Source organism: Rhincodon typus, chromosome 14, assembly GCF_021869965.1.
Source record: "Rhincodon typus isolate 14 chromosome 14, sRhiTyp1.1, whole genome shotgun sequence".
In the NCBI taxonomy this organism is placed as follows: domain Eukaryota; kingdom Metazoa; phylum Chordata; class Chondrichthyes; order Orectolobiformes; family Rhincodontidae; genus Rhincodon; species Rhincodon typus.
Genome location: NC_063345.1, coordinates 61,527,421 through 61,540,811, shown reverse-complemented (window position 1 = coordinate 61,540,811; position 13,391 = coordinate 61,527,421). Strand labels below are relative to the sequence as shown.

At 44.5% G+C, this 13,391-nt stretch overlaps 2 protein-coding genes across 2 annotated transcripts in view; one reads left to right on the top strand and one right to left on the bottom strand.

The window, feature by feature from the left end:
- Positions 1–8,141, top strand: part of LOC109937769 (sodium- and chloride-dependent neutral and basic amino acid transporter B(0+)-like) — a 57,402-nt gene extending 49,261 nt beyond the window's left edge. Inside the window, 2 exon segments of the mRNA XM_048604945.1 lie at positions 1,431–1,601; positions 7,986–8,141. Of these exon segments, the coding sequence (XP_048460902.1) occupies positions 1,431–1,601; positions 7,986–8,141 (327 nt within the window).
- Positions 8,142–10,587: 2,446 nt separating this feature from the next.
- The window catches only part of LOC125484838 (sodium- and chloride-dependent neutral and basic amino acid transporter B(0+)-like), a 77,654-nt gene continuing 74,850 nt past the window's right edge, over positions 10,588–13,391 (bottom strand). Inside the window, 2 exon segments of the mRNA XM_048605217.1 lie at positions 10,588–11,156; positions 12,295–12,465. Of these exon segments, the coding sequence (XP_048461174.1) occupies positions 11,019–11,156; positions 12,295–12,465 (309 nt within the window). The 3' untranslated portion in view covers positions 10,588–11,018.

Genomic DNA, 13,391 nt, shown 5'->3' with positions numbered 1-13,391 from the left:
CTTCACGATGGGGGTGGGCTATGGTCTATTTTCTTTCCCTTGTTATTTTTCACCTCCACCCATATGGATTCCACATTGTCCATTCAATAGTCTTTTTTCACATCTATACCATGCTTTTCTGGCAAAACTACCCCACCACTCTTTCCTTCCTTCTGAAAAGTCACATACCTCTAAATATTTCATTCCCAGCTTTGATCTCTCTGTTACCATGTCTCCTCAATGGCTAAAAGCTCTTATCTCTTTGTGTCAATAATTCATTTAGATTGTTTTGAATAACATGTACATTTAAGTAAAGAGCCATGAATTTGGCTTTTTATCAGCTGCACCTCCCTCCATCACCTTTGACTTTATTTGCCATTGTTTGTATATTCTTAGACATCTGTCACTTCCTGTCCCACTCTTATCATCATCTAAAGGGTTGACTTGTAACGCTGCCTTATCGTTTTGCTTTGTCAGCCTAATTTTCTCTCTCCTGAACCCTCACCACCTCCACTTAGATTAAAGCCCCAAAGACTCCTACACAATCCTAGCTGTTCAACTTGCCAGGGCACTGATCCAAGTTTGATTCTAATGAGGCCTATCCATCTCACTGGATATATTTCCTTCCACCCCAGTACTGTCCTAATGTCCCATGAACTGAATCCCATATCTCCCACACCAATGTGAGCCACACATTTAGCTCTACAACTTTATTTAACCTGTGCCAGCTTGCCAGTGATACAGATGGTAGTCATGAGATTGTTCATATTTCCTCTCCCAACATGCAACGGCTTCCTACACCATGGTGTCATGACTTCTTCTAAGGAATTGTAAAAATATGACAGAGAAATGCTTGTAACAAGTCCTAAATATAGAAACATGTGAACAACAGCAGAAATAGACCGTTTGGTCCCTCAAGCCTGCTCTACCACCCAATATGCTATTGACTGATCTGTTTGTGTTTCAAATTCCACACTCCCTTCTACAGCCAAGAAGAACTCACTCCAGGAAAAGTTCATGTTCCGCAACTGTGCTGGGATGGAAAGAATGGGAGAGGGAGATCGATCGATGGGGTTCAATTTCATCATTCTGTTTGAAATCCTGAGCGATCCCTTCTCTGTTTTCACCTGTTCATTAGTGTCTCCCAGTACAAGATGGACCCTGACAGTAAACAAGCTGCCCTGAAGACAGGACAAAGCGAGTGATGGTATCTCTCTGCTTCTTTGTTGCACACAGGGATAAACAGATTCATCAAGGACATTGAGATGATGATTGGGGAAAGGAATTGGCTCTTCTGGCTGTGGTGGAGAATGTGTTGGGTTCTGATCTCACCGTGTTTGCTGGTGGTAAGGAGACGTTACACATTTTTATGATTTAAGCTGCAAATAATCAAGCTCCAGACAATCTCTCATACTGTTTCTGATCTAGTTTTGTATCTTATTTTCTTTCAGGCAATCTTAATCTGGTCCTTAGTGACATTTGCCCCTCCAACATACGGACCTGTTGAATACCCTGTCTGGGCAATAACACTGGGCTGGTGTATGATCACCTTCTGTATTATGTGGATCCCCCTTGTGGCCGTAGTGAGAGTTGTCCAAGCTAAGGGCTCCACCTTGTGGCAGGTGAGGGACAGCTTTGAAATCTTTTAAAGATTAAGGAACGCAAAATTAGGCTTTGGAGCTATGATAGATTCAACACTAAGCATATCATTTCAAAGAAAAAGGTCCGTTTGTTCCACTTCCACTCATGCTCACTTTAGTTCACTGTGAATACAATCTAGGTGAGGGCTTTAAAGCTGGAGTGATGGGTGTGCACTAGGAGTAGTGTGTGCAAAGGCTTCACTGAGGTGTAATTCACTATGTTAGCGAGAAAAGACAAGTCATTGGATCATTTTGTAGATAAGGGTGACTCCAGAGTGCGTAGGAAGGGACAGAATATATAAACGTAAGAATGCACAACAGTTGGGGTCAGAGTTATGGAATCATAGAGTAGAATCATAGAATACCTACAATGCAGAAAGAGGTCATTTGGCCCATCCAGTCTGCACCAAACTTCTGAAGAGCATCCCACAGAGACTCTATGATTCTAAACTCTGACCCCAATTGCTTGTCCCCAGAACACGTAGCATTTACCATGACTAACCCATCAAGCTTGCACTTCCCTTGACATTAAGGGGCAATTTAGCATGGCCAATCCACCCAAACCACACATCTTTGGAATCAGCTGGGGAAAACAGTAAAATTACAAAGTTAAAGGCTCTTTACCTAAGGGCTCCACGAGTTCATAAAAGACAGGTGAATCATGTTGATTATATAATTAAAACAAGACAGGTCGGTTAGCTCAGTTGGTTGGATGGTTAGATTGCACTGCTGAGTGATACCAACAGCATGGATTCAAGTCCTGTACCAGCTGAGGTTACCGTGCAGAACTCTCCTCCTACAGCTCTCCCCTTGCCTGAGGCACAGTGACCCTCAGGTTAAACCATCACCAGTCATTTCACTCTCTAATGAGAGAGCAGCCCAATAGGTCTGATAGGACTATGGTGACTTTAATGTCACAAAAAAAAAACATAATTTATAACACTTACACAATTAAAACAAAGGTTTTAAAATAACAAAAGAATTTCACAAATATGAACACGTCATTAGGCAAATAACTACAATATATTGCAAATGCATGTCTCCTTAATTAAGCAAGTATAAAATAAACGGTCCACTATAATTTGTATTTTGTATTACAGTTCATGGATCATAGGTTGTCAGGTTGAGTTCATTAAGTACTCAATCAACTCACAACCTATTTATGCATGTTACAAAGCCTGAGTTTGGACTGTCTCAACATCAATTTCTTAGTTTCAGAATGGCATTTTCTGCATTGCAGATTTTCACTTTTGTCTGGCTGTGACAAGAGGTAGCAGCAATGAGATGTGCGATGCAATAGTTTTTGAGTAAGGTCCAGATGGAACATTTCCTGGTTTCAGTACAGGTTTAACAAAATCAATCTCACTGTTTGTTTCTTTATGAATTTGATGACAGAAAAGTAGGGAGACAGAGTTTCAGGGGATGAATTCCAAATGAAAAACCGAAAGAACTGCAGATGCTGTAAATCAGGAACAAAAACAAAGGTTGCTGGAAAAGCTCAACAGGTCTGGCAGCATCTGTGGAGGAGAAGTTCTGAGGAAGGGTCACCGGACCCGAAACATTAACTCTGTCTTCTCTTTCACAGATGCTGCCAGACCTGCTGAGCTTTTCCAGCAACAATGAATTCCAAAGTTCCACAACTCAGCAACTGAAGGGCCAGCTATTCATGGTGGAACACTACAGACTGGACGGGATCAACATGCTAGATGTAGAGGGTGACACATATGTCAGAGGGTTGCAGGATGACACAAAAATGCAGGGAAAAGGTAAGCCAAGGCCATGGGAAGGATTGAAAACAAGCAGGAGAACGTTAAATGAAGATAGTGCTTAAGCAAGAGCCAATGTAAATGGGAAAAAGGAGTGACAGATGATCGGAACTTGATGTAAATGAGAGCATAGTTTTGAATTACTAAGTTCTCAGAGGGTAGAATTTGGGAAGTCAGCTGAGTTGTTATTTGAATAGTCAAGTCCCGATGACAAAACTGAGGATTTCTGCAACAGGTGAACCGAGGAGAAGCCTGACCATATTATGCAGGCAGAAATACATGGTTTTAGTGGTGTTACGGACATGCAGCGAGGAGCTCATTTCAGCATCAAATACATAAAAGACCAAGGTTACAACTTGTCTGTCTCAGCTTCAGAAAGTTATGGTACACAAAGAGGCCATTCAGCCCACCATGTCTGTACCAGCCCTCTGAATGTGCAGAATGACTTGGTGTTATTCTCCCATCCTTTCCCCATCACCCTGGGCATTATTCCCATTTCAGGGATTATCCAGTGCTATCTCTAATACCCTGACTGACTCTGTTTCCACCAGACTTCCTGGCAGTACATTCTAAACTGTACAATAGTTTTATTCTCACATCCAAATTGCTACTTTTGCAAATCACTTAAAATATCAAGGACTAAAGAGCACAGATTTAATGCGCAGAGTTAATTGTTTCTGTTTGATCTACCCAGACCTCTCATGACTTTGAAGATGTCAATCAAATCTCCTCTCATCCTTCTCCTCTCCATGGAGAAAAGTCCCAACCCTGTTATCAAAGTCTGGCAGTTAACTGTCAATCAGCATTACTGGGTGCATTTTCCATGTCATTGTCTCTGCCAATCAGAGTTTAATTAGCAACCATTCATGCAGTATAAATTTTGTTTCACACCTTGAATTAATTTGGATTCTTGTGAAATATCCTGATGAATGCAAGACAGAGAGTTTCAACAAAATGTGCTTTTCCTCTGCAATACACTGGTTCTGTGCTTTCCAAGGATTACTTGATAGAACATTCTACAATCTCTACCGATAATGCTGGTCACTCTACTCCATATGCTTCTCAGTACGTTTTCCTAACATAAACAGTGTTAGATTTCGGGACTCTGCCTAACTCTCCAAGAATTTCCCTCTTTTCTCTCTTAATTCTGCTCAGACTGTGTTATCTCATCCCAATGTAACATCGGTACAAGAGTGTTCCAGGGTACTAAAGCCCTCATGCAGTAGTTAAGAGATTTGTCTTTGAGGTTGCTACAAATAGTAGATTCTTACAGGCTAACACTGGCAGCTTTGCAAGCAGGACGGCCTGTGATATTCCCCTGATTGCCTTCCCATTGCTCTCCCAGTGTCCAGCCTACAACATTACAAGGGGTGGGCAAAGCCTAGCATACTGATTAATCCTACCTCCAATTGTGAGCTTTCACGATAAGGAGAGAGATAGGAGGCTATGAAAAGGAGAGGGCTATGAAAAGGAGAGGGCTACCTCTACCAATGGCACCAGATCCACTGCCAGCTCAAAGTCCAGCCTATTTGTTTGTTCACTGCATTTCTGACCTTGTTCTCCCTGCTATCCCTGAACCTCCCCTCCCACTCCCTGCCATGTGACCCCACTACTAGGTCCCCCTGTGGAGCTCCAACACTTTGACTCTGGGGGTTGCTTCTGGTGCCAGCAGTGACCATCAATGCCAGTGCTGCTGCTGCAGCAAAATAATTAGTCAATCAGATTGGCGGGCAGTTTTGTTTCAGGCAAGACTTGCACCAAATGGAGGATAAAAATCCCACCTCCAGCTATTTTTCACATCACCGAGACCGAGAGCACCGCCTACATCAAGGACAACGTCACTTCCGCCGATGCCGAAGACATCGCCCCACCCACCGCTGATTTTGCCCCTAACTCCACCCCCACAGCCACCAGCTCTACACCCAGTCCCAGCCCCTAGCCCTGCTGGGTATTCACCATCCCACCAGACCTGCCCCTCACTGAGGATGAACGGTCATTCCTCAGTAAAGGACTCACCTTCATTCCCCTCAGCCCACACATCAACAAATACCACTCACGCTTGGAATTCGATCACTTTTTTCGCCTCCGCGCCTGTTTCTTTAACCCCACCCCCACCCCCCTACAAACACCTTCTCCCGCCTTCAACAAACCTCATCTTCCTGGACACCACCCCACCTCCTACCCTCCCTCGACCTCTTCATTTCCAACTGCCGTCGCGACATTGATCACCTCAACCTCTCCACCCCTCTCACCCACTCCAACCTCTCCCCCACAGAACGTGCAGCCCTCCACTCCAACCCTAACCTCACTATCAAACCCGCAGACAAGGGAGGCGCAGTTGTGGCATGGCGCACTGACCTCTACATCGCCGAGGCCAGGCGCCAACTCTCTGACACCTCCTCCTACCGCCCCCTTGATCATGACCCCACCCCCGACCACCAAACCGTCATCTCCCAAACCATCCACAACCTCATCACTTCAGGTGACCTCCCGCCCACAGCCTCCAACCTCATCGTTGCCCAAGCCCACACTGCCCATTTCTATCTCCTTCCCAAAATCACAAACCCGACTGCTCTGGTTGACACATTGTCTCCGCCTGCTCCTGCTCCACTGAACTTATCTCCGTTTACCTTGACTCTGTTTTCTCCCTCCTGGTCCAGGAGCTCCCCACCTACGTCTGTGACACCACTCACGCCCTCCACCTCCTCCAAGACTTCCAATTACCTGGATCCCAACACCTCATCTTCACTATGGACATCCAATCCCTGCACATTTGTATCCCCCATGTGGATGGCCTAAAAGCCCTCCACTTCTTCCTGTCCTGCAGGCCCGACCAGTCCCCCTCCACTGACACCCTCATCTGCTTAACCGAACTCGGCCTTACCCTTAACAACTTCTCTTTCAATTCCTCTCACTTCCTTCAGACTAAGGGGGTAGCCATAGGAACCCGCATGGGTCCAAGCTATGCCTGCCTCTTCATAGGATAAGTGGAACAGTCCCTCTTTTGCAGCTACACTGGCACTATTCCCCACCTCTTCCTCTGCTACATCGATGAGTGTATTGGCGCCGCCTCGAGGAGCTCGAACAGTTCATCAACTTTACTAACACCTTCCACCCCAACCTCAAGTTCACCCGGACCATCTCTGATACCTCTCCCTCATTCCTGGATCTCTCTGTCTCCATCTCTGGTGACTGCCTCGAAACTGATATCTATTTCAAGCCCACCGACTCCCACAGCTACCTAGACTACACCTCCTCTCACCCACCTTCCTCCAAGACTGCGATCCCCTACTTCCAATTCCTCTGCCTCCGCCACATCTGCTCCCAAGATGGGGTGTTCCACTCCCGAACATCCCAGATGACCTCGTATTCCAAGGACCACAACTTAAAAGAGACCGCATCTCTTACATTTCCCGCACCTCTGCCCTCACATCCCCTCCTCGCAACAAAAATAAAGACAGAATCCCCCTTGTCCTCATGTATCACCCCACTAACCTTCGGATTCAATGTATCATTCTCCGCCAGTTCCGCCACCTGCACTCTGACCCCACAACCAAAGATATATTTCCATCCCCATCCCATCTGCCTTCTGTAGGGACCACTCTTTCCGCGACTCCCTCATCTGCTCCACATTCCCCATTAGCCCCACCACCCTTGGCACCCCAGGCATCTTTTCCTGCAACTTCATCAGGGTCTAGGCCCGAAACGTCAGCCTCTCTGCTCCTATGATGCTGCTTGGCCTGCTGTGTTCATCCAGCCCTGCACCTTGTTGTCTCGGATTCTCCAGCATCTGCAGTTCCTACTATCTCTGATTTAATATTCTGAGCAGCTTGAAATGACTCTGGCACAGCCATAACCTGCAGGGATACATTCTCCACCAAGACTTCAGTTGGTGGGACAGGAAACTTTGCTGTTGGAAAAATCCTGGCCTTTGGTCTTTGTAACCTGTAGATTACACGACTGGCCACTAGTGGCTCCTGTTTCCCATCTTCCACCTTAACTGAACTAGTGCTGTGTCTTAAGCCACATCAGGCCTTGTTCATCTGTCAGCCCTATCCTCACTGATCACTATGCGTTTCTAATCCAACAATATCACATTTACAAAATCTTCACCTTTGTATCATTGAGCAAACCCTTCCTATTTTGCACCCTCCTCCAGCTGTATAAACCATCAATAAAGCCACACTCCTGCAATTCTAACATTTGTTACAACCCAAATTTCACTCTTCCCCTCCATTGGTGGCTGTGCATTCAACAGACTTGACCCTAAATGCTGGTTTTCCCTCCCTAAACCTTTTCATCTTTTACTGCCTCTTATCTTTGACATTTGTGAATTGCAATAAAGTCATTTCACCGAGAATAATTTTGATATAATTTCCACCAGTGTGTCCCTCTGCCAGTGTTTAACAGGATCAATTATAATGTCCGGATGAGAGTATAATCTTTGTCATAAACATACATGTTAAATATTGTCATTATAATATGAATTAACAGGTGCTGGAAGAAACTGCAGAATAATTTGATTAGGAACCAGTTTTCTTTTCTAGTTAATGGTGGATAAAAATCCAGTAGAAATGATGAAACACTTTACTTTCCAAAGAAAATATCTGCTGCTTGTACATCAGCTTCTGACTGGGGTCTGTACTTCCAAGTTCCTCCAGCTCCACACTGTGTTATCTCTAACTTCTTCAGGTGTTCCCTTGATCAGTCAGCACCTCGGCAAAGACCCAGTACAGGGTTGACTGAAGGGGTCTGATCCAAATTGATATTTGTCATAGAAGGTGCAGAAAGAGTTAATGCTGAGGAGTGGGTTAAGAACTGCCGTATTGATGACGTCATCCAGATTTACGTGGAAAAACAAAATCTTGATTAATAAAACCTAACATTGAAATCCTCCTTACAATCTCTGTAACAATGTCTACCATACCAGTGGAATGTATAACTATTGCTAACATGTAATGAATAACACCTTGGCTAAGACAAGGGTCTCTTCTTGTTGGATGACCAAGTGGTTTTCCTCAACCACACTCAACAAAGTGAGCTCTGCAAAACCCTGCCAGGAAGGATATGGAGGCAGTGAGGCATCAATGGCCTGCCTTGATAGTCTGATAGCATGATCAACCTGTAACACGGTGAGAAATGGTGCAGGTTCCACTGAGCTTTGAAAGGTATCTTCAGGCACAACTTTAAGAAGAGTAACTTGTGGCAATGTCTTTCAGGATGGAATCAAAAGAGTGAGATTCATCTGGTAGACCACATTAAAATGAATGGGGTTGTCTTTAAAACTACACACAGCAGGTAAAACCATTGAAGCAAAAGGGGAAATATTTATCAGACCACAAAGAAGTGGGACCCATTCATTGCACTTGCAAAAAAATGGTGGGCATAGTCCATTTTGGGACCACATAAACACGAAAATCCTTCTGGACAGCAATACACAGTAACAGCATTGTTATACTGCAAGTTGAAATCCTTTAAGGTAAGGAGAGCAAAGCAACATTGGGATACAATTTAATACAATCTCTTTTTATTCTCATGTGTGCCCCATTGTAGGAGTACAGTGAAAAACTTTTACAATGTCTGCCTTCTTATAGCGACATCTTAGGTACAAGTACTGAGGTACAATTCTTGGATACAGCAGAGGGATAAAAGTAGTTGCTTCATTACATAGTTGAAACCAAGTTTAAAATAGGAATATATTAAGGGGTTAACATTACAGTGTTGTAAGGTAAGGATTGTCCCCTCACACTGGTCTTCGTCCAGGGCTCGCTTCCTGCATGCTGCTCCGGGGGCTCCTTCCTGTGTGCTGCTGTAGGGCTTTTTCCCTGCGCTGCTCCGGGCTCGCAGCCCAAGTGCTGCCCCAGGGTTCACTCCTTACAGTGTTCTGGGGCTCAGGGGGCATGCCTATGTGTCCCTGAGCGCAAGGCCACCACTGCTCGCTCCGGTTCTCCGTGGGTCTCGGCCCATCCTCGCTCCGGTTCTCCGTGGGTCTTGGCCCATCCTCGCTCCGGTTCTCCGTGGGTCTCGGCCCATCCTCGCTCCGGTTCTCCGTGGGTCTCGGCCCGTCCTCGCTCCGGTTCTCTGTGAGTCTCGGCCCGTTCTCACTCTGGTTCTCCATGGGTCTCGGCCAACTCAGAAAAAGAACCGCGATCAGATCAACCAACTGAGAGATTCCCAATTTGGCTCTCGACCCATCGGACTCAAAGTCATGTACACTAATACCAGTAAAATAAATTTTTAAGAAATTCAATTTACAACTTCTTTCTTTCTCTTTCTCTGTTCTTCTTCACTGTATTTGTGTGTGTGAATGAAGCAGCAAAGTATGTGCCTCTACGTTTTTCATGTTTTGTTAATAAACTCCATCCTTAGCTTGAGTGGCTTATCAAATACATCCCTTTAAAAAAAATTAAATGCATTTATCTTGTTGCTCCTCTCATAGTTTTCTATCTACTTGGACTACCACAGAATCCCTACAATGTGGAAGCAGGCCATTTGGCCCATCGAGTTCACACGGACTCTCCGAATAACATCCCATCAATACCCATTCCCCCACCTTACCCTAGGCCACCCTACCCACTCCTGTAAGTCTGCATTCCCTGTACCTAATCCACCTTAGACATTCCTGGACACTATGGACAATGTAGCATGGCCAATCCATCTAACTTGTGCATCTTTGGACTGTGGGAGGAAACCAGAGCACCTGGAGGAAACCCATGAAGACACCAGCAGAATGTGAAAACTCCACACAGACAGTCACCTGAGGCTGGAATTGTATCTGGGTCCCTGGCGCTGTGAGGCAGCTGTGCTAACCACTGAGCCACCACGCTGCTCCCCCTGACTATCTCCCCATTAAAAATCAAAACTAAACTTATTTTACATTTTAGCCACCTATCTGTCATTCCCTGTGGTGTTATCACGTCTATCATTTAATGGTTATATTCCCATAACAGCATTACTCATTTTTATTGTTACAGTTAATAATCTCTTCTATATGTTTGAAAATTTGTCAACTGTCCTCTTAATCTCTTCTGTTCTAAAGAAACTGATCCTAATTTCTCCAGTACCTGCACCCTCACAAAAGCCTCACTGAAGTGTAATGCCTAGAATTGGATGCAATATTCACCGCGAAGCCAAAAGAAAGATTTATAACTGTTCAATATCACCTTGTTGCTTTTTTTAGATTATACTTTAATCCCACATGGTTTATTAAACAGGCAAAGACAGCCTTGCAAAATGCTATTTCATGTTATTTCAAATAATGAGAAAATTCCTGTGCCTACAAAGTTTCCACTATGAATTTGAACAAAGCTGAGTTAAAAACTTGAAAGCAATCGACCAATGCCAACAAGAACTGAAATTAACTCAGTAGTTATGAAGAAGAAACTAGGGCAATGTTAACAAAAGAATCCAAGCATAACACTGAAGAAAAGAAAAATAACTCAACAGCATCCAAGTGATTTAAGGAGAAATTGAACCAAAACATATCGCAAAGGAATTCCAGATTACAAGAAAGTAACTGATGTACAGCATATCAGCTGAGTTGCTGACTGTCCTTGAAGAACTCATAGTGCGTCGACACCAGATCATTGCTTCATCGCCAAGGTGACTTGAACCAAAATTATCTTAGAAGTTTTCAGATCTCAGGAGTTGCCAGAAGTTGTAGACAATTTGGGGCTTCCTTGGAATCAAACTTGTTTCTGTATCGTTCCCCTCTGTGTTCTTCCAGGTATGGACCCCAATCAGGAGCTGAGGTGCAAGCGGTACAAATTTTCTGTGAAAGAAAAATCAAAAGGTTTAAACATTTCTGCCTGATTTATATCCATTATTAGACTTCCAACTAGAGGAAATCCAGACCTAAATCTGGTCATCCTACATTTGGAACTGACATAAAAAGAAGAGGATGCAGGTGGGCAGTCCCAAACTTTCTTTAGCGGGAACGATTTCACTCAGGAAATTACTAACCATTAACTTGGTGAAAGATTGTGAGAAACGTACTGGTAGGCAATAGAAGGGATGAGAGTTTGCAAGTTAATGCAGAATCCATAATTAGTGAAAAAAAACTGATGCAATGAATTTTGAAGGCCAGAGTCCTTCATAACCGATCATGTCGATAATATAGATGCTCTCCAGCCCTTTGAAAATTCCTGAAAGGTAAAGCTGATTCCAAATCAAGAAGGTAATTTCGAAGTTGGTTGACAATTGTATTATGATTAATTGCAGTATCCAAAATTTTTTTTTAATTCTCTCATACAAACCGAGAGGAATTGTGAATATATGTCTCAGTTATTTCTGTAATTTTGTATATGTTGACATATGTGTATGCCTGTATGTGTGCACATGTTACACACACACACAGACACACACACACTCCAGTCTGTGTGTGGTATGTGACATGCATATGTGAGACTGTAGGAGAGACGTCTTTTCAAAATTGTACTTAATGTCACTGTTAGAACTCTGACCTGACTCCACCCACACTGTACTATTTATGCCCACTGGGGAGTATCTCACAACTTCATCGCAAGTTTGCTCCACGGTCATAAAGCCCACACGCAACATAGAGAAGTCATTATTTATGGCATCTCTCCAACTTTCCGGTGCTCTCATGTTGAAGATCCAGTCAGAATTGGTTAAAATGTCGCTAATCACTTTCAAAGATAACATAGTATGTCCTCAGCAAAAACAGAAATTGCTGGATAAACTCAGCAGGTCTGGCAGCATTTGTGGAGAAAAAGCAGAGTTAACATTTCAAGTCCAGCGATTCTTTCTTTCAGAACTAGACTTGAATTGGTAACTCCACTTTCTTTCTACAGATGCTGTCAGACCTGTTGAGTTTCTCTAGCAATTTCTGTTTTTCTTTCAGATTTCCAACAGCCGTGGTTCCTTGTTTTATTTTAGTATTTCCTTACCTGCCACAAGGTGGAACCCTCAGCTTGGACAAATCTCATTATGGCAACAACAGGAATCCACATAATACAGAAGATGGTCATACACCAGCCCAGTGCTATTGCCCAGACAGGGTATTCAACAGGTCCGTATGTTGGAGGGGCAAATGTCACTAAGGACCAGAACAATATGACCTGTTTAAAATGAAGGCATAAAATCACATCAGAAATGAACTGATTTTACCCAATTTATTTTCTGCTTAAGAGACAAAGAAATGTAACATTTCCTTACTGCCAGCAAACATGGGGAGATCACAACCCAACACGCTCTCCACCACAGCCAGAAGAGCCAAGTCCTTTCCCCGATCATCATCTCAATGTCCTTGATGAATCTGTTTACCCCTGTGAGCAACAAGGAAGCAGAGAGACACCATCACTCACTTTGTCACAGAGATAGTAGGAACTGCCGATGCTGGAGAATCTGAGATATACAAGGTGCAGGGCTGGATGAACACAGCAGGCCAAGTAGCATCAGAGGAGCAGGAAGGCTGACGTTTCGGGCCTAGACCCTTCTTCAGAACTGGGGAATGGGAAGGGGATTCTGAAATAAATAGGGAGAGAGGGGGAGGCGGATAGAAAATGGATAAAGGAGAAGATAGGTGGAGAGGAGACAGACGGGTCAAAGAGGCGGGGATGGAGCCAGTAAAGGTGAGTGTAGGTGGGGAGTTAGGGAGGGGATAGGTCGGTCCAGGGAGGACGGACAGGTCCAGGGGGTGGGATGAGGCTAGTAGGTAGGGGATGAGGGTGCGGCTTGAGGTGGGAGGAATGGTTAGGGAGGCGGGGACAAGCTGGGCTGGTTATTGGATGCGGTAGGGGGAGGGGAGATTTTGAAGCTTGTGAAGTCCACATTGATACCATTGGGCTGCAGTGTTCCCAAGCGGAATATGAGATGCTGTTCCTGCAGCTTTTGGGTGGCATCATTGTGGCACTGCAGGAGGCTCAGGATGGACATGTCGTCCAAGGAATGGGAGGGGGAGTTGAAATGGTTCGCGACCGGGAGGTGCAGTTGTTTAGTGCGAACCGAGCGTAGGTGTTCCGCAAAGCGGTCCCCAAGCCTCCGC